The sequence below is a fragment of the Ambystoma mexicanum genome, chromosome 13 (assembly GCF_040938575.1).
Source record: "Ambystoma mexicanum isolate Mex_15411 chromosome 13, UKY_AmexF1_1, whole genome shotgun sequence".
Lineage (NCBI taxonomy): Eukaryota > Metazoa > Chordata > Amphibia > Caudata > Ambystomatidae > Ambystoma > Ambystoma mexicanum.
In genome coordinates, this window is record NC_090938.1 from 595,977,745 (window position 1) to 595,999,867 (window position 22,123).

The 22,123-nt window shown below is 45.9% G+C and overlaps 1 protein-coding gene across 2 annotated transcripts in view; it reads left to right on the plus strand.

The window, feature by feature from the left end:
- PLEKHH3 (pleckstrin homology, MyTH4 and FERM domain containing H3) overlaps window positions 1-22,123 on the plus strand; it is a 315,427-nt gene that overhangs the window by 223,797 nt on the left and 69,507 nt on the right. For both annotated transcript variants that reach the window (XM_069634421.1, XM_069634422.1), the window contains exons 3-5: window positions 7,703-7,791; window positions 17,140-17,334; window positions 19,466-19,623. In XM_069634421.1, the coding sequence (XP_069490522.1) occupies window positions 7,703-7,791; window positions 17,140-17,334; window positions 19,466-19,623 (442 nt within the window). The remainder of the gene's footprint in view (window positions 1-7,702; window positions 7,792-17,139; window positions 17,335-19,465; window positions 19,624-22,123) is intronic.

Genomic DNA, 22,123 nt, shown 5'->3' on the forward strand with positions numbered 1-22,123 from the left:
GCTGTTGAGTTTCCTAGGGTTCAAGTAACTCGCCATTCTTAACAACTATATGACCCCTTTTGATGAAGGACATAACATTCCTCCAAAACAAAATCTCACTCTACCAACCAGAGACCTAAGAGCAAGAAACCACATACAGATTTTGCAGAGAAAGACTGAGGTTTCACCTTTTCACCTATGGTGACCAAAGACTTGAACATGCTTAAAAGGAATATCTGCTCCCTAAAGGACCGACTGAATTTCAGGAACAGCCTAAAAACTGTCCCTTCCGTGCTTGATAGACAGAAAGGTTAACCCACGCCCATCTGGCAGCAGAAACAACACTTCCCAATAGTTCGACTTTCAGGTGCAGACAGAACCTAAGGGAACTGCATACTGGCTCCCGAATGGCCCCCCACACGGATTCAGGAAACCATAACTAGAAGACCACACACTGAGGCACCACCAAAACCCTGTGAGTACTGCCTTCCCTTTCTGCCATCACATCTAAACCTCAACAAAGAACATCATCACGCATCAAACACTGAAGTTCAACACCTCTCACGATAAGGCAACCAACAGCAAGACCAATAATTGGAAAGCACTACAGAACTCCAAAGAACATGCAACATCTTTTGACTAATCCTCAATTTTTCTCCCCCTTGCTCACTATACAGAAACGCAAACCATGCACTTGCACCAGGCTTTCAAAAAAAGACCCTCTCACCAGACTTTGAACATCACAAATGTTCCCAACGGACCTACTCCACCCCTGGCCAACACACGCCCACACTAAAAGCATGAGGCCACCACTCCGGACAGAAATCCTTCATCGCCTGTTACACTTCACACCTAGGAATCTTACAAGAATGCAGAGCTCATCTGCAGCCTCAACACAAAGCCCCTGGAGACCATGCAAATGCCAGCTGTGTGTGGTACAAACCCTAATAACATAACAGTATCCTCACAACTTGAGTTTCAATCCTGGCTTCGGCAATGCTGGTGATGATGGCCGAAAAATGCCCTTATTCAACTAAAGGGACTAATATATTTGTTTCGGGGGGATAGCTCAGGGGCAATGTGCTCGCCTTGGAAGCAAGATGATGCAGAGCAACAGAAGTTCGATCCCCGGGTCCGCGCCTAGAAACCTCTGGGTATTAAGTGCATTATAAATAATCAATCATGTCATATCATTCCTAGCCTCAAAAAAATTAAAGGGGGCGGCTCGTAAATTGCTGTGTTGTGCCCCCGCGTGGAGGTACGCAAACTTTACTCTGAAGAAGGGAAGGAGAGAAGATACGCGGATGGGAAAGAGGGTACAATTGCCACAGTCCGGGGGCAAAGGATGACTTGGAAGGGCATAGGAATCTTTTGTGAAGGCTATAATAATAACTGCACTGTGTATGCACATGTTTTTGTTTGTATGTCACTTGTTTGTATTTTATGTGCAAGGTGCGCTGCGGTACGTAAACCCACAAAAACGTGGTTCGTAAATGATTTCAATGCCTGCCAGATGTGACTTTTGCAAATTGGGTCACCCTCCTGTGTATGGAAGGAAGGTGTGTTTCCTGCCACCCACGTAGCCGCGCCTAAATAGTTCCATTGGCGTTGGTAAAATAGGCCACGCCCACAGGAAACTAAGTTCAGGAAATGCTCTGCCCATCTCAGTATCGCGAGCATAAGGGTTCGCACTTGCCCTGCGTCACGCCTACGTAGCAGCGACTTCTGGGCTTCGTGTTATGTTGCCAGAGTCTGTGGAGATGGCGCCCTTTCCCCTTTGACGTTTGATTGGCTGCCAGGCGGACTCTCTTGTGGTTCCGCTGCACCTGGATTGTTTTAACACGAGATGGTTTCCCCGCTCCACACGGCCCTTCCCCATTCTCCATCTGGAGTTCTTCAGCGTAGTCTCGTCTCTGCACCCCCCTACCGGTCCCTGCACCCCGTCCCTTCCCGTCAGGCGAGTTTATTTTAAGCCTCCCTTGATCCGCGCTGTTGACAGGCCCCTTCCTCCTTCCAATTTAATTTCTTGCAGGCCTCCGGATTTATTCCATTCAGCTGTGTTCGCCTGTTCCATCTTACCATTCCTGGAAATGAAATATGTGTGCGTAGAGCGCTCTTTGCTTCAGGCTACTTCCTAAATTTCATTGGAAAAGACAATGCGTGACGGTGTATAACTTTGGCCTTTCTGAACCGATCTCCAACAAACTTTTTAAAGCTTTTTTTTTTTTACCCCTTTGTGGATCATTTTTGTTTGTTATGGGTTAGGGTGTGTACTGTGCGTAAAGTGCATGTGGTAAACAACGTACGCATGTTTTTTAAGTGACGTGGGATTTAGAATGTTTTATTTTTTATTTTTTTTTGTTTATGATCTGTGAGGCAGAGTGGGTACATGGTTCGTAATTTTTTGAATCGGCCACCCCCGTCTGCTCCACATCCCCAATCCGAGAGCATCAAAGCAAGATTGTAGTGGGGGATGGGTATACTGTGGCTTACTATGATATGATAGGTTATTTATAACACGCTTAATACCCAGAGGTTTCTAAGCTCGGACCTGGGGATCGAACCTGTGTTGCTCTGTCATCTTGCTTCCAAGGCGAGCACGTTGCGCCTGAGCTAGCCTCCCAAGTTCGCACTGTTCGCTGGAGGGGTGGGACTGAAGGGGCTGAAGGGGCTATAGAAGCTCAGGGGCTACAAAGAAAATGCTAGCTAGCCACAAGTCCCTCCATTAGCGTAGCCACGGATCTTTTCCAGACCTAGCAACACCCCTGTTACTATGGCTTCTGCATGTTTTTTGCACCTGCAAAAAAAAAACAAACATGGTCCACCCAAATGTATGTAAATGATGCCCGCCATGCACCGCATGGCCTGTGCCATTTACGATTCATTCCGCAAATGGGTGTAAGCAGACGCAGAAACCCGGGTTAGCCAGGATTTCTGAGTTCAATTTACAATCATTACGAAAACGAAACAAAATGCCTCGACAGGACTCGGTTTACACGTAAGTCTAAACGTAGGCGGTCGCCTCTGTGCTGTGACCTGGAGACACAAAATGGACGCCCTTGTGTTATCTCTTTGCTATGTTTGATGACTTCTCTAGTGGAAGCAAAATCACAGGGTGTCGGGGAGACTCAAAAATGTCCTTACCCGTTTGAACAGTCACCCATTTGAACTATTTGGACTTTTTGTCTAGCTGCCGCAAAACGGTTCCATGTAACGAAAAATGAGATAAAAGTGTTTTTAACAAACCAAAAATACAGAATTTTCTTTTTCTTGGGGGGGGGGTCCTCCCCCAAGCCCTCCATTTCCCTAGGTTTATAACCCCAGCCCAACCCCCTCCCCACCCGTTTTAATACCTTACCCCACCCCCATAAATATTTTTTGTAAAAAATGTGTTCTTCAGTATTGTAGCCTCGTTAAAGTTATTCGTTATTTGAAATTCGTTAGCATCACTGGATACCGCAAAAACTGCCTTAGAAATGCTGGCCAATTTCGGAAGCATGACTGTGCGCAACATAGCTTGGTGCCTTTTGCATGGATGGTAAAATTGGAATCGAAAGTTTGCAAAACGCTTTACATAAATGAAAACGTAAACCAGATATAGAAAGGAGCCATTTTGTCACAGCTTTAATAATTACACCAAAGGGACCCATCAATGTTCTGTCAACGTTTATGAAGGTATGATTAGTTTTTAAGGTCAACATTTGGTTTCAAAGTGTACCAGTCCATGTAGGGAAGCAACAGGCCCGTATGCAAGCGCCTATGCTACACAGGTAAACACTTCTGCGGGGGGCGGGGGATGGGTTTGTTGACATTGCATGTGTGCCTTGCTTCTTCAGGGATTTCTCTCGGAGCAGCAGGGACCATCAAATTAAAAGTGCTGGGGTGGGCGGAGCCTACAATGATTGCTTATGTAAATTCAGGGCGAACTTAGATGCCTTAGCACGGATTAAGTCATGCTGCGTATGTCTCCCCGTCATCCTAGGAGGCTGTACCCTGCCACTGCACTTACAGCAGGCGTTCTGCTACCTTCTAGCTAGGTCCACGCTATAAAAATACCATATATAGACACATTCATTGTTAAGTTCCTTGCGACTATGTCTGGACAAGGAACTTTTAAGTGTATGCTCACAGGGGTTTCCTTACTTGAGGGTTTGGTAACCTCTGGCACAGCAGATGTTTTGGACTGCACCTCCCATGACTTCTCACCATTGAATATGCTTGATGGGGCTGATGGTAGTTGTAGTCGACAGCCTCTTGTGTGCTAGAGGTTACAGGCCCCTTCCCTACCAGGACCACCCTGTGACACTATCCAGTCAGGGGCATGAAGGGTGCATGCCTTCTCCTCACACCTAGAACTCACTGCCCTTAACCCGGGTGGCAATTATGAACTGTGCAACACTGCAGACCTATTGCACTTCAGAATGATGCTTTGCACGGGTATCCATAAAGGCGCAAGATAGCTCAGTGGGGGCGAAGTACCCACATCAGATGCCTTCGTTTTATAGGGCGTCTTCCTGTCTGCCAAGTAACCCACACATATTTGTAGATCACTCGGAGGGCAAACCTGATGCCATAGCCACTGCCCTGAAATAGGCCAGGTTACATTTGTAATGCGGGTGAGAGGGCCTACACTAGAAATAGAAAACCAAGTATTTTTAAATATCTCTTTATAATTTTGCTATGGGTTGGCCTGCTTGCGTGGAAATTCATTTAAAAAAAAGTTTCTTCTTCAAGGGCGTGCTGGTCAGCTTGCACTAGAAACAGAACAAGAGTTGAATTTCTACCATGTAGGCCTACACGTTCTAGCACGAGCACCCCGGAGACAGAAACATCTGTTAACATGGCCCAGTACCCCGCAGGGGGCCTTCCTGGCCAAAGCAGGATTGTGGGGCATATTACAGGGTTCGGTGACTGGTGGCAGTCGGTTTGGGTCTATTTGACCTAAAACATTTAACCTAATCCCATTTGATTTAATTTATTTGACCTTTTTTCAGTCTAAAATTCTGGGGGAGACCCCTGTACCCCTCCCCCACTTCCCCTCAACGTAATCTAAACCCTTACCCACCCCATATATATATTTAATTAAATTTGACTGAAAAAAAAGGTCATCAAAATTTGGTCAGATGTTTTAGGTCAAATGTTTTTAGGTCAGTTAGGCTAATACCTGCCAGTCTTCTGACAGCCGCATGGCACTGTCCAGGGTGAACCTCAAACTTTTTCCAACAAATTGTTAGAGACCACGAATCACTCAAAACCCACGTGGTTTAAGATCCACAAAAACTAGGTTGCCCATTGTCACAACAGAGTAGTGTTGCCTTGGTTATTCGAAAAACCTAGCGGGTCATTGTGCGAGTACCCGGAGTGGTAAACCATGCAGAACAGGTAGACCACATGTACCATACCAATAATTGTACAGGCAGAGTGAGGGCACAAGAAGAAATGTACATCCCTACGGCCCGCATGCGCTCCACCTCTGAAAGACAAATGCGATAACGCCTGCGTTGGCTTTAAAGGCCAGTGACCATGCTTCGGAGGCCTATGGAATCCGCCAGCTTTTAGACCTACGTCTTAGGAATCCATGTAGACGCCTACCGCCCTGCATGTACATGCCAGCGTTTCCGTGCACCGTTTGCAGTTTGTTGTGCCAACAGAATTACACGATTGGGCCTGAGGTGCATGTAAGTGTACATTTTTGCAGTCCCCCGTGCAATTTACAAAATGAGCCCCCTGTGGTGTAAGCACCAAATAATGAAATAAAGAGTAATTGAATCCTGATTAATTGCATCTATTATGTGCACTCCAAGAGACAATTCACTATCTGGTGGTTGCCTTATGGACACCCACAGTAGCGTGCAGGGGTGCACTGGCCTATAGTTAGCTCTATAGATTTCCTGGTGGGTCTCTACACCCTGGGCCTCTTATGTGTGGTCACCTATTTATTTCCACATAGGAAAATGTTTGCGCTTTCTGGAAATGTGTGGAAATGTGTGATATGGGGCCCCTTTGCAATTAATTTTCAGGGCCTCTTTTGGTTTCCAGTCCACCCCTGGTAGCGAGTTTCATTAACTATGCTGTGTCTGTCTGTGTTTGATGTTCCTGTCCTGCACCATGGGTCAGAGTTAAATCCTTCACACACATACCTAGTGTGAAATCCACTTCCAAATGGTTTCTATTGGTTCCATTTCCAGTATATGTGTTGACATTCTTTTGTAGAACTGCTTAAATGCTATGGGTGGATCTGTTTTCCCTAAAATGTGTGGTTCTATGTCTAAAACCCGTCCATTGAGGGCCGCATCTACAAAATACTGCTTTTTTAGGCCGACCTGGAGTGACCTTCAATGGGCAGGAAAGGTAGCTTTTGGGGAGTTTTACCCTCTCCCAAAACACAGCCACGTGAAATACATTGCCCACCCCCAAAATACCGCCAAGCGCAGTACATTGCCCATGTCAAAGAGCCCTTCTAAGTGCAATACATTGCCCTCCCCAAAATACAGCCAAATGCAATACATTGCCCACCCCCAAAATCCCGCCAAGCGCAGTACATTGCCCACGTCAAAGAGCCCTTCTAAGTGCAATACATTGCCCTCCCCCAAAATACAGCCAAATGCAATACATTGCCTACCCCCAAAATTTCTTCTGAGTGTTACACATTTCCTGCACCTAAAATACATCTCGATCAAACACATTGTCAACTCCCAAAATACAACTACCATGCTGTCTAAAGGAGCGCAGCAGGCAATCTGCGCAGTGTTCTGATATGATGGTAGTAATGACAAAGTGGCAGGGTTTTAATGGAGCACAGTGATGGCTGTTTTCACCGCCCTGTACCACCTTACTATAGTAGTTGCTGTAGGGGGCTTACTCAGGCCTCCTAAGGTGTACAGGGCCAAACAGGGAGGGGAACTGCCCTTTGCCAAGGCCCTTAGCTGGCTGCCCAGGCAAAGGCTGCCATGGGAGATTCGTGGAAGAAGGGCATGTCAGTCAGGTGACCAAGCACGCCGACCTATGGGAGGCTATGGGCAGGTAGGAATATGGAGGGCTCTGATTCAGGCAAAACAAGCGATCGAGGGACAGACGACATGCAGCAAGCAAACGGGTAAGCTCCTTTGTATTGTGTGCGCTTCCTGAGTTGAAGCGCTGTAGGGAGGCATGCAAATGGACCCAGGCAGATGAGAACAGGGTCTTTAAAGCACTCTGGGACTAGTTGTTCTGCCAGTCAGGTGACCAAGCACGCTGACCTATGGGAGGCTAGTCGAGGGCGGGAACATACATATACATACACACTTACCTGCTCTCTGCGCCTACAACCTCCCTCTTCTGAGCTGCTGAGGAAGGGCCTATCAGCCTCTGCATGCTCTTGTGTGTGGCGTGGAGCAGGGCTCGGCCTTGGCGGTCTTCAGTCTTTTTTTGCTTGCGATCTAAAAGGCTGTATACAGAATTTCTACACGGAATCCCTACATGCCCTGCCCACTTCTGTTTTATGTCAAATAAAAACTGAGGCCAAAAGTCCCTTTATCAGTTGCAAGATACCACTGGAATCAACTGAGATTTTCTCTATAGCAGTTCAGTTGATGTCTCAGCGGCAGCCATTTGTAATTGGTACACAAGGGATTGGTAATGTTCTGGTTGGAAGTTTGGTGATCAGGGCATGGTGCATCTGCTGAAACCTTGGACCCTACCGCCCTTCCTGGCTAACCTCCTCCCATTTTGTTTTCTGCTCCAGGCTCCTGCAGGTGTCGGAGGAGATGCGGAGTCTCATCGCCGAGAAGAGCAAAGGCAAGATTGAGGACGAGCAGGACGTCATTGTCAAGGGTGAGCGCAGCTCTGCTGTTACAGCATGTATATGTTCATTTTATTGAGGGGGCGTGGTAAATGCTGTGCAGTGTGTCACAGTGGCGCCCTCGTAGAAAGGCACAGAGGCAATTTCCAGTAGGAACGCAACAGCACAGACATCCGGGTAGTCCTTGATCTCTATTTGGTGTCTCGACATTACATCCGACCAATGGGGCATCAACGTATCACACTTAAAAAACCTGGAATACAATAAAATGTTTCATTATCAAAGGAGAGAGGCACGCGGGGGGGGGGGGAGGGGGCAGAAGCAAAAAGCCTGGTGTGGATTGTCAAGGTGGCTGAGCTTCTGCCATTTGGGGTTCCCAGATATTCCAAGGTTGGGGAAACTCCTGGGATATACCTGGTGAGGGCATCCATCTTCTGCCCTGCAGGGTCCCACGCTGAGTCAGTGTGAAGCTAGAATGAAGGCAAGCAATCATGCCACAGAACATAACTAAGAGCGAGACTTTGCTTCCAGGGATCTCCTTTTCTTTTTCTCGACCTTCTTCTTTCTCATCCTCTTTCAGTCTTGGCTTATTGCGCTGCTCCTTTCCCTTTTTGCCTGCTGTCTTTTTTTGTCCCTGTGTTCCTACTTTATTTTTCACTCTTCCTTTTTCTCTTCAATCTTCTCCCTTCTGTCTATCTTCGCCTGTGCTCTCTTGCTCTTTCACGCTCTGCCCCATTCCTTCTTTACCTTTTTAGATGTCTGTACTTTTCTTTCCCTCCGATTCTCTCTCCCTCGCTCCTTTTTTAAAAAATGTTCTCCCACCCCCCTTTTCCTTGCTAACTTTCTTTCTCCCTCACTCGTACTCCAGCTCAATATATTTTCTTTTTCACTGCCTTCTTTCCTTTTGTTCTTGCTCTCAATCCAAAAATATCCAGGTAGAAAGAGTGCCACACTTTGCCACTCGACCTGTTAAAGACCCCACCTCTTAGGTTCCAACTTGAATTTGGGAGTTCCCAGGAGATTGCAACCCTTTATTGGAGCCCATGCTATAACCTTGCTTGGAGATAGCAAGGAGCGTGGTTTTATTATATAATGTATAGGCGCTATAGATACACTGTGAAGGTTGGCTTTCTCTAATGTGCTGTGTTTGCAATGGTGCAGCTTGAAATTAGTGTTGGTCTATATAAGCTAGGCAGACTGGATGCCCCAGAGCCAGAACTTCTTAACTTGATAGTTCTGTGTTTCTGAAGCCTATACTTTAGTGCCAGAATACTCTGCGTTTTTATGTTACTGTGCCTTAGATTTTCCCATACTCATGTACATTAGTTGGCATTATATCATACTTTTATGTATAGAGCTTCGGGTTCTCGATTCGTCTTGATTGTAAGTGCTGAAAAAATAGGTGTTCTTACCACAAAATGTAATAGCACTTAATTTATCAACCTCAGAAAGAGAGTTTTCAACTCGCTGAGCTATCCAGTTGTTACAAAATGTTGTTTCATTGATTGTGCAGTTAAAAAGAAGCATTTGTCATGATATCTGACCATCACTTCTCCTGTTCTTTTTAAACCAAATATATTATCAGTTTTACTCGCAGGCCAATACATATTTCTCCTGTTTCCAATCCCTTTAATTATAAGTAGTATTGAAATAAGAAACGTAACCCCTATAGCCAATCCGTTACTAAATGCTGCGGTATGCACATTTAAGTTAAGGAGAACTAGCTGGCAAAGTAGCTCAGTCCGTTAAGTGTTCACTGCTAAGATCCATGTGTGTCCCGCAGGTCCCAGGTTTGAATCCTAGCAAGGTCTACTCGACCTTTCATTCTTGGTTTTGTAAAATGGGACTGAAAAAAATGGTCTGACCGTACAAAATGACCGAAAAAATGCTACCCTTACTGTGTGGCATAGTGAGCAGGTTGTTGCGGGGGACAACCACGCAGCACACCCGCAAAAAAAAAAAAAAAACGGGGGCTGCACGGGTATCCCCTGCAACACCCTGCTCACTCACTACATTTTACAGTATAGTGAGCGGGGGTTGCGGGGGAAACCCCTGCAGCCCCCGTAGTCTGTAAGTATGTTCGCATGAGAAAGATGCAATCTTTTGATAGTTTGCACCTTTCTCAGGTGAACATTCCGGCCGCAGCAAAATCAGCCGCGGCAGGATCACTTAGAATCTCATTCTTCAGAGGCCGATAAATGTATAATCTTCGTTGCCAGGTAACACTTATTTGAATATGAGTGTTTTATATAAAGTGTTTTGGCGAAAACACTATATAAGTAATTATTATAAATGCCTTAGTGTTTGCATCAATTAATAAAAGCATAGACTCAGAATAATGCCATAGTATTAAAGTGGTGTTGCTTTAAAAAGTTTGTCTTTGCTTCCTTGAGATATGTGTGAATCTTATTTTAGACTGACATGTCTGATGCTGTATGTGATTGGGTTATTGATGCATTGGAACAATATATATATATACACAATTTCCTGGAGAAAAGGGTTTGCATTTGAGCTAATTTGCATACCCACAATGCTTTGCTGTTGTGGCTCAGAACTGGAGGTGAACTTCCAGCAACGGCTACTAGGTGGGGTTGTGGAATGTTTGACTTGGCTCAAATGGACTATGCCCTGGCATTTTGGTAAATTGACGTCCCTGTCAACTGGCTCGCCCCTTCTCAGTGGTAGAGGGTGGGAACATAATAGGCTCACCCAGCCAAGTTTTGGGTAGCTTTGAAGGAACTCTCAGTGCTGGAAATTGCAGCTTCGCTAAAATGGCCACCACCCTCTCTTAGCTCGATGAGGTACACAAAATGCTGGTAAAATCCCTATGGGAGTTCAGAAATCTCTGCTGAGCTCCGTTGTTCGCAAGTTTACTCCTCACTCAGAGGCAACGCCCTCGTCTCCCTCTCAGGCAAATGTGGCCTTCACTTACTTAAGTATGTAACTATGTCTAGGAATCAAAAAGGGCACACCTAGTTGGGACACAATAAAACGCATTCTACGTAGTATGCCAGCAGCAGGCTGCAGGTAGAGTGCGAGGGAAACAGTGGTTGCTGGGATGAGTTTGGGGGTAAAAGGGAGCTCTAGAGGGGGGACACGGTATGGTTGAGTGTATTAGCATAATTGTCCTAAAATCATTTGACCTAAAACATTTAATTTAATTTTGTTGACCTTTTTTCGGTCAAATTTAAATAAATATATACATATGTGGGGGTGGGTACGGGTATAGATTAGGTTGAGGTGAAGTGGGAGGGGTGTGCATGGGTCTCCCCCCGCATTTTAGACAGAAAAAAGGTCAAATCATTTCGATTAAATGTGATTAGGTCAAATGTTTTAGGTGAAATAGACCCAACCCTTGCAGGTAGACTGAATTTAAATTGACAGTCATAATTGTATATAACAATCTTAGGTATATTTTATTGGGAAGATGTATATAAATTCGATAATTTTGACTGTTATAAAACATGTTTCGTGGAAGTGCTGTCTATCAACATTCACTTTTTAACATCTCTAAGGTTCACGTGCAAAAAATGTTGAAGCATCTGCTGCCGACTGCCCTGGGTGGTGGCCTCGCTCTCGTCCATGTCAGATGGAGGCCAAAACCGAGAACTCATGCTCTAGCGGCAGTCTTTGGAAATGGACTCTCGTTTTATTTGGCCAGGACTCAGTGAATGTCCACACCATGAGCCATAGCTAGCGGCCACGAGCCAGAATGTTGAAGAAGCAGCCCTTGCCAAGTTATTGCAGCTGCTGCCTTTGCCCGGGCTAAATAGGAAACTTGGCAACGTGCAGAGTGAATGTGGCCTGTGTGAGCGGCTCCATCTTCATCTGCCGGCCTGCTCCAATTTTCCAGGCCCGCGGATTAGAGCACGAAGGGTGTCTTTCCCATGATTGGGCAGGGGCAAGCCAGAGTCAAAACCTTGATTTGGCTTAGCTGTTCACATACGAACATTACCCCATGAAATACCTTATCACTCTAATAAAACGCAGCTATCCGATAACATTCCGGCCTAGCTGCTCACATAAGCGTCCTCCAGGCCTAACGCAGCCAGAACCCAGCCTGGGTGTCCACCCACCAGACTGCACACATTCAACTGATATCTTCACCACCACACCTAAACGCTAGGATGCAGCTACCATCGGGCAATTACATCAGCTGCACACATAACTGGTGCACCCACGCACCCTACGACACCTTCTCTCTCTACTGACCTGGACTGCGGTCCCCAAGGGCGTTCAACCTACCAGCGCTTTGAGATCATACCAATGATATATAGAGCGCTATATAAATGCCAAATAACATAACATAACATTTCTTTACAGTTGCCAGCTCCATCAGTGGTGGGCAATCTGCCCTTGCTCCCAAGATATTATATGCCTACGGCTCCCGTGATCCCTCACCATTGGTTACCAGTGGAAGCTAGAATCTCATTTTGAGTTCTTACCATAGTGCACAAAGGACTTTAAGTTCTCAGGCCAATATACCTATTGGAAAGCATCTCTTGGGCTCCAATCTGGAAACAATTGAGATCAAATGCGCTAGATAAGCTGTATGGACCCAGATCAAAAGGTGTTCGGTGATATGGTTGCAGGAAAAAATCCCACGGCCGAAAAGATCAGGTTTCTTTTGCTTCAATTTTGAGCGCAATTATATGTGGGTGTGGTTAAGGGAAATCATTTAATGTAAGGGGGAGGAGGGGTATGGGGGATGTGGAGGTTCTCCCCTGCATATATTCGCGTTGCAAAGTGCAACACATTTTTTTTCTCGCAACCATATCACATAGAACCGATTAAAATTGGCCCTAGTGAGTAGCTGTGCCTTTGCCACTCTAGCTCCAAAGTTAATGTAACTAATTGCCACCAGATTTGCGAAGTTTCCCTACCACGGCTTCTTTCAAGCGATCCTTAAAAACTCCCCTGTTTAACTAATGCCGTGGGACTTAATAGTCTGCATCAGAAGAAGCTCTGTGTGACTGCTTGTTTGCCTTACTTCGGTATTTATGTGTACTCTGTCGTTCTCTGTGAGCGCCCTGATGCCTCTGGGCTTTTTTTTGGCGCTGTATAAATAGATAAAATAAAATTGACTATGCTGGCAAGGGTTGATGGGCGTCATAGGCCAAAACACTAGGCAAGAAGAAATGGGCACGCTAAGCAACAGAAGCCCGAGGACAGCCCCAGGGGGGAGATCAAGCAGGAAAGGTTGGAAGGGGGGGAGCAGAACATGGCGGGAGGGTGCACAGAGCAGCCAGCCCACTTTGAACGCAGGTTTGGATCAGTAGTTTCAGGCCACGTGTTCAGCAAGCTGTTTGGTCCATGCACCCACCTCACCTGCTCATACTTGCTAAAAGAGAAGAAAACAAGCTGTGAGCGTGGGTACATACTGGGTGCCACACTTGGGGCCAGATTCTCAAAACATTTGTGGGCGCAAGTGATGAGATGCAATAGCGCATCTCATCACTTCTGCCAAATAAAGATTAGGTTAGATTAATTGTTCTTTTAAAAGGACCTTAATACCAGTGAGTGGTTTCTAGGCGTGGGATCGGGATTCGAACCTGTGTTGCGCGTGTTACCTTGCTTCCAAGACAAACGCGTTTCTATGCATTGACAAGCATATCTCGAATTCACAAACACACTGCCTGATTCATGGAATTATTTGCGTGAAAAACGCAGATTTGCGGGCCTTTCTGCCCAAAAATCCTCATACTTCAAACAGGGATTTTCGGGCAGAAAGGCGCTTAAATCTGCGTTTTTCACGCAAATAATTCCATGAATCAGGCTGACAGTGTACTTTTAAATGCTCAGGAAGGAGGAGGCACAGGGGCAGGCGCAGATCATGACAGGGTCACTTCTGAACGTGTCAAGATTTTTTTCTTCAAGTCAGTCTGACAGCCGAGGGGCTGGGATTTTTTTTTTTTGTAAATGCACTCCCAGAAAGCACCTGGTTGCTGGGTTCCTATAATAAATTAGTATCGGGCGTGTGCTCCTGACACTAATGTATGCAAGTGGACTGGACAGCACATCTCTACGACACCGTCCAGCCCCTCCGGAAATGTACAGGTCACCTTTAAGAAAAAGGTGACGCGCCCACTTCTGAAGTAGCGCAACTGAAATGAGTGCATTCTCTGCGCTACTTTTTGAGAATCTGGCCCGTAATTTCTAAAGTGAATGGAGCGCTCCCTAACGGGAATAACACGCCCGGTTTTGTCCACGTGCCAGTTAATATCGCATCACAATTCATGCATCAGAAAATAAAACTTGAGCGGTATTTCTGCCACCATGAGACTTGGTTCCAATCTATTTCTGAGCACTGAATGAATATTCAAGAGTGCTGCTAATAACATTGCAGGGCTGTTGAGTTCACCAGCCTGTTAATGTGCCAGAGACATGCCAGCTTGCCTGGGATTCTGGTCTAATGGGCAGGGGCTGCTCAGTGGTGCAACTCAAACATGCCAGCGGTGGCGCTTGACATTGCACGCATAGGGGGCACGGGGGGGGGTGGTTGCTACTCCATGGGCAGAGGCATTTGAAGGAAGGCCTGGCGCTCAGGTCTCCCAGTTAATGGTCATGGTGCTGGGGCTGTGTATGTCCTGCCTGGTGCTCCTGTGCTTCGCCTGGAAGTTGACTGGTGAGGCCCCTGTGCAGCACACTTCAAGACAGAGACGTCGCTAGGGGAGACCTGGGCGGGGCTATAGCCCTGGATAGAAGCTCAGGGGCTACAACCAAAAGGCTAGCTAACCCACACAGTCCCGACATTAGCGTAACCCTGGATCTTTTCCAGACCTAGCAACACCCCAGTTCAAGCCTCGGAGTTCACTGTTTATTTGGAACTGCACTCGTTTTGGACAAATCCTCTGCTTGTCAAGCTTTTGGTCTCTTTCCGCCAAATCCCCTGTTGCTTAATCCTCGCCCTGAAGGGCTGTGCAACACTACATTGAGCTCCATTGGTGGGAACCAAGGATGGGAAAGGGGCTTTCCAGGAACCTTAGGAGTTGCATTACAGTTTGTTTTTCATTGCCCTTGATGCAATCCTGTTCAGTCTTCGGTGCGGGGCCGCGAGAAGGTTGTCTAGGGGAACGCTACAGAATCCACTTAGGAAATCTCCCGAAAATACAGTGTTTAACTTGGTCCTAACTCTTTGTACAGGGCCAGTGGGGTTCCTATATGCACACACATTTTATCAGGCGGCCTCGCCAAAAGTGAACGCCAGAGCCAAACGCTGCACCCTACCATACAATTCCACTAACTCATTTGCCCTTTCTTCGTTTGGGCCTTCTCCTGTCCCCAGATAGGCCCCGGGAAGACACTACTCACTCCTGTAGCCTCCACATCCCAGTTACTTTATTTGTGTGAGTCTTCTGCACCTAGTCTCGGGAGGATAGCTCGGGGGCAACGTGCTCACCTTGGAAGCAAGACGACACAGAGCAACACAGATCCGCGGGTCCACGCTTAGAAACCTCTGGGTATTAAGCGCGTTACAAATAACCAATCAAATCAAATCAAAATGTAATCTAATGGAAGGATTGCTTGTGTCTCGGGAGCAAAGCTCAGGGGCAACGTGCTCACCTTGGAAACAAGACGACGCAGAGCAACACAGGTTCGATCCCCAGGTCTGTGCTTAGAAACCTCTGGGTATTTTGCATATAAATAACCTATCATATCAATGTCACAATATGCTCTGAAGATTTGGTAAGGCTGTCCGGAGCCCCTGTAAACAATCTGATACATTAATTGGGAAGTAAATAAATTGAATGTGAAGACGGGGTGTAGGTCCAGCTCCTATGGCATGATGGGTAACTCGGTCGCTTCCCATAATGGCTGGCTCCCCTTTAATAATCCATTGTAATCTGGTGTGTTAGCCCAGTTTGTTCCAGCTACTTGAACAAAGAATAGCTCCCAGAATGCATTACGTTCTTAATTGTCACAGCATTATTAGAATTCTGTTGTCCTGCGGTCATGGCATCACAGACTGCAATCACTGGCTGCAAATGTGAAGCTGGAATGTGTCTATTGAATTCTGTACAGCAAGTGTTCCCTTCTTGCGTGTGGGTCCCTGGGTCCCTCAGGGGATTATCTAGCTTAGACCATGGAAATACTAATTGGCAGGTATAACAGGGGTATTGCTAGGTTTGTAAAAGATCTGGGGCTACGCTAATGTCGAGACTCGGGGCTAGCTAGCCTTTTGGTTGTAGCCTCTGAACGTCTATCGGGGGCAACATCCAAAAGACCCAGGGCTATAGCTCCCCCAGTCTGCCCCCCGCCCCCACCCTAGCGACATCTGTGGCAGGTAACATTTCAACTGCAGCTGTTAACCTTTAATACTCCATCGTGGCTTAATTTCATAATGTGCAGGGTTTCCAAAAATAAAATATGGCCCAAATGGAATTAGTTGTTTTAGACCAAGGCTCTGCAACCTTTGGCTCTCCAGTCGTGGACTAGAACTCCCATCAGCCCCACCTAGTCCAGTCGATAGTGAGACATCACAGGATATGCAGGCCAAAACATCTGCAGAGCCACAGGTTGCAGACTCCTGTATTTAATCAATATACATGGAATGTTTTCATTTTTGAAATTTTAGTTTTTTATCTCCTGAAAAGCTCTGTTGTTGCTGCAGAGAAATCTTGGCAAACTATTTGGGCGCAGGAAAACAGCAATTGTTGTGAAGGAAGACCTGCCTCGGGGGCTGGGGGGGGCTCCGTTACTATGCATATGTGGGGTGACAAGATGACTCCATGTCACCTGGGCTGCCAGCACCTCTACAGTCTTGGTCTTTCTTCTTGCAAATGATTAATATCTAGTGCTTTTATATCCATTGTAGTCGGATGAACTAAGACATCTTCATGAAACCGCGCCTCGATGCCCGAGGGCTGTAGTGTGCTTTACAAATCCAAATGAATAAATAAATAAAATAAAGATAACCAAGACTCCAACTCTAAGAATGTTAATCACAGTGACCTTAAGTCATCTGGTCACCATACCCCGTACAGCAGGGGTCTGCAACCTTTGGCTCTCCAGATGTTTTGGACTGCAACTCCCATCATTCCTAGCCATCAGTCAGTCAGTGGCAAGGGGTCATGGTAATTGTAGTCCAAAACATCTGGAGAGCCAAAGGTTGCAGGCCCCTGCCGTAGAGTGACCAGATGACTGTCAACGGGCTACTGTTACTTAGTGGCCCACACCAGCGATGTCTGCATGCACGTGCCCTTCATGTCTCACTTATTTGCGATCTGTGTTTTATTTTGTTCTAAGTTAAGTGTCCTGGTGCCAGCTCACTATGTGATCCTGAAAAAAATAATTGTGCTTGTTGCTTTGGAGGATTAGAAGGTGCAGAGGTCCTCAAGACTTTTTTTTATAGCATTTTGGTCTTGCAACCTGTCTTTTAGGGTGGCTACAGAGGGAAGTGAAGGGTGGTGTGAAAACGCCTTGGATACGTCTTCGTAGCTACTGGTTTGTGCTAACGCAGGACTCACTGGACTACTACACCAGCAGCGAGAAGAATGCTAAGCAACTGGGAACCCTCGTCCTGACCAGCCTGTGCTCTGTGCGGTGGCCTGACAAGCAGTCCTACAAGGAAACGGGTATGTGTTGGTACTGTCCGCAGCTTGTTATGTTATATTATCTTGCATTTGTAGAGCACCCCTTGCCATAGTTTATGGCGCTGAAGCACGTTAGCTGTCAGAGAGGCAGAGGAAGAGTATGATGGAACATTCAGTAGTGGTGGTGGAAGCCAAGTTGCATAGATAGTTGGTATGTGGGCGAGGGATAGATAAGATGCACAGGAAGGCATGAGAAAGAAACGGTGGAGGAGCTATGTGTACAATTGGACTGAATGTATTGTGGGACTCAACTGTATTCTATGTTGCACACTGGAAATTACTGACTGCGTTCATCTATTCATTCATGTTGTCATTTGTATAGCACCTTTCACCATAATGATGGTCCCAACGCGCTGTGGGTTGAATGTCCTCGGAGGGACCGGAGTCCAAAAATTTGAGATAATTGGGAGGTGCTGTTATGCGTGTGTGCATTTCAGCCATTAAAGTTATATGAGGGTGGCAAAGACCCTGCAAGGGAACATGGGGAGCCTGGGCATGTTGAAGCCATGCCCAAGAAAACACATGCGGCAAAGCCCTTACGCTTAGTTCCCTAGGCCCCCAGCAACATATCCTTTGAGCTTTGAAAAGTCATACATTAGTTTATTCTAGTAAAAACCTATTTTGTTTTTCAGCAAATTATTTAAACACCCTTCTGAATGGTGCATGTTTGATCGCCAAAAACACGCGTGAGCCAATGCCGAGTACGCCAGGGTTGTAACTACACCCCAACATTCTATCTCAAAAGAGTGATACCTAAAAGGACATATAAAGAGACAAAACGTAATAATGAGTTCGAGAGAAGAGCATTTGAGACTTGAACCCAAAAATGCTACATGATATGTATTCTAATTAGATAAATTAGACTTTACAATTGAGCCCAAACTAAACAAATGTTCAATTGGCAGAATAAGGAACGGGATTGCTTATAGCAGGATTATCACATGATCAGGAGCTCAACTGACTAGCTCCCGGTGGGATGCAAAACGCGAGACTATTTTTTTGAATATTTGCTCAAAATATATTTTGACTTCACATTTGTAATAGGGCTTCTCTATTCAATTTGAATGTAAAAAGAATTCTCAAACTTATCTGTTTGAACCTCAGATTTGCCATTGCAAGGGACCACATGGAGTCGAAATGCATGTTGGGTAAAGGCAGTAACGTCTAAGGCAGCAATGCAATATTTAGGGAGAGCCAACTCAGACTGAATAAATATTGGCTCATAATCCCATGTCGATTACTAATCTGAAGGGTATTTAAATAATTTGCTGAACAAAAAAATTTTTTTTTTTACTATTCGAATAACTACTCCATGTCTTTTCAAAGCTCATAGGATATACATACCTATTATTAGCACTATTAAGATACAATATCTTGCACGTAGCGGCACATATGTACTTTGTCACTGCTGCGGTTAAGGCATAGCCTCTTACACCAGTGCACACAGATCCGTTTATAATGCTGTACCAATAATCTTTGAACATGCTGCCGTCTGCCCTGTTGATTTTGCTCACATCTTTCTGACTAAACATTTGGGATGGGTTGTATGTCAGAAATCCAAATTTGCCAAGATTGCACCACCTCCCTGAAAAGCTAGCAAAAAAATAAAATAAGCTAGAACCATGTGCTCCCTGTTGTGGCCTGATAAGCACTCCTATGAGAACCAGGGGAGTTGCTAGGTCTGGAAAAGACCCAGGGCTACGCTGATGTCGGAACTGTTGGGACTGGGGGCTAGCTAGTCTTTTGGCTGTAGCTCCTGAGATTCTATCCGGGGCTACAACCAAAAGATCAGGGGCTATAGCCCCCTTAGCCGCCCCCTAGCAACGCCCCTGATGAGAACTATAGTCCGGTCTTCTGTATCCACGCGCGTGGTCGCCTGGTGGTTCTTCGAGCTTTTGCGGGCACACCGCCGCCATTTTAGAGGGAATCGCAGTGTACACAATTGACTGCCCTTACCGCTGAATCTGTGCTGAGGTGCCTTCAGGATGACGTATCCTATCACATGCCCTGCTCCACCCCAGACATGACAATAAAAAGGCAGATAGAGGTTCTTGTACACGGCCTGTGCCTGCTGACGCCTCACCTCTTTCCATCATGCTTCCTTCCTCCTTAGGTTACTGGAACGTGACTGTGTTCGGGCGCAAGCATCTATACCAGCTGTACACAGAGCACTTGAACGAGGCTGTGCATTGGGTCTGCGCCATCCAAAAGGTTATCGACAGCAAAGCGCCTCTTGAAACGCCCACCCAACTGCTCATGAAGGACTTGGAGGTAAGATGCTTGTGTGCAATTTCAGGTGTTCAATTCATTTCAATTCCGATTTAGTTCCTGTGTTTATTCATTCACACAGTCATCTCCCTGGGGGCGCAGCCTGCTGTCATTTTAAGACACGCCCTGCCGTATTAAGACCAGATTTGTTGCATTGGATCTCTAAGAGAAAAATGCCCTGTCTTCTAAAAAATAAAATCCTGGCCAGGGCATTTATTTATTTTTTTTACCTGCCGATGCATTCAGCACTTAACAAGATGGCGGCCTTCCAAAGAAGAAGGCGTCCCTCTAACCAAATCGTTATCCTCTAGAAAATGATTCCCCACTAACAAAATGGCTTCTCACTAACAAAACAGCCTAACACTAAGAAAATGGTAGGCCTTGACCCACAGATATCCAAATGAAAAAGCTTTGTTAAAAATCCTTCCCCTGAACACAATGAGGAACCAGGGTCCTCTGCACGTGTGATCATGCAACCATACAGTAGATTCTTCTGGGCTGCAATGGCGCAGGCTCGCAGTGCTTCACTTGGCATTGATGGATTTCTATGCTTGGAATTGGCAAATGTCATGCCTTTCACAGGGGAAACGCCCCTCTGACCGCAGTACAGTTTGCCGCCACCCCACCGGGCCGAGGACGGCGCAGTATCGGTTTCAGTAATGCAAGTGGGAATCGCGGATTGGGCACACAATCCCTTAACTCTGCTATGTCGTTTGGTGTGTGAGATTTGTGATTTTTCACCCACCAGCTCCTATAATTGTGCAGAATTACACCTAATCAGGGAAGCTTAAAATTCCAGCCAGTAAAGGCATCCTGGCTAGTCGGGTGGCCAGGACGCTTTATCCCGTATCATTGTCTGAAATGTCAGGCATTTTTTTTTTTATTGATATAGCTGAATTGATCAACTTTACAATTTGATTTCTTAAAAACGAATATACAACTCATAAAATGCTGAACCATCAAGAATATTAAAATGTCAAAGACTTCCTAGCCACACATCAAGGCCTAAAAGTCAAAGAAAAAAAAAGGGAAAAAAAAAAAAAACAACCAATCAAACAAAGACGAGAGTGATTTAAAATGTTCTATAACCTAAAATTTCCATCATCATAAAGTCGCTTACTTTCATTTAGTGTTCAAAATATGCCTCTGTAGTCAAACAGCCCTTTGGGCGCAATCAGTGTCTAACGCATATCGGACGTTAACAGTCACCTCCTTCAGCTGTGGCTATGCTTGCATTATAAATCCAAAATAAGCAGTATGAAAGGCTGCACTTGCAAATAGGCATTGAATGCCTATACGCCACGTGGATTCATTATCTAATGCCCAAATTTAATGCATGTAAAAACCCAATGGGCCGCATTACAACCCAGGCGTTAAGGGTTTAACGCCTGATTACCATTTTAACGCCTGCTTTTAGCAAGCGTTAAAATGCAAGGCGCTAACCCGCCTTGGTGCTAATTACGGCACCGTAATTTACGGTGCCGTAATTAGCGCCTTCCCCACTCCCATTATGCCCTATGGGGCAAAACTGGGAATGGGGAAGGGTAAATGGGGAATGGGGATTTACCGCCTCACTCACCTTGGAATGGGGCGGAAAATCCGCCATCCACCATGGGGAAAAACGGAGTTTACACCATGGTGGTAAAGTTGGGAACTTAACGCCTGGGTTGTAATGAGGCCCAATGACTCAAATTCGAGTGTCAGGCATTCCAATCGATCAGGGCATAACCAGTGGTGGAAATGGAAAAAAATTAGTGGGGGATCCCACAAGGGCATTGTGGGGGCGGAGTTTTGGGGGGCAGTTCCTGAGGAGGTGGGGTTTAGGGGGTGGAGCTGGCAGTTGACCTATCAAAGGAAATGTCCAAAATAATAGTTTAAAACAGCGCTATTTCTTTCATGTCGCTTCTTTTCCAAACTATATATCAATTCAACTTTAAACCCCTTCCATGGCACTGGTGATGCGTTACTTCACTATGCGGATAATAGTTTTGTCCAGTGTTGCCGAGTAAATATTCTTTAAAATGCACAATTTGCATCCCATTTTATAAAAAAAAAAGAAAACTCCCCCTTTGGTACTATTCAAACAGGGTGATTTCTGTTCCCTGTAAGCAACGTTTTCTTTTACTTGAACCACACCCAGCACAGCTCCTGCAGCTCCCCTCTGAAAGCAGTTGGGTGGCTGCAATGTATGTGATAGTTTCAATGTTAATAGCTGGGGTATTTATTTATTCATGCAATGTTTGTCAGATACAGGCATCTAACAAACATTGCATAAATAAATAAACCAGGTCGTGGCTGAGGACCGGGTCATGGCTGAGGACTGTAACTTCCTCTTGTGACCCCTTGCACGGGTCACCAGAGGAAGGTACAGTTTTCTCGCAGGCTTTTTTTTTTTTGTTTCCAGCACTGACTCCCGAGATCCGGCTACACGTCTGGTGCCGGATCTCGGATCCGGCGAGAGCCAGCCCAATCACCAGCACTTGGCATAACTCTGGCCACCACA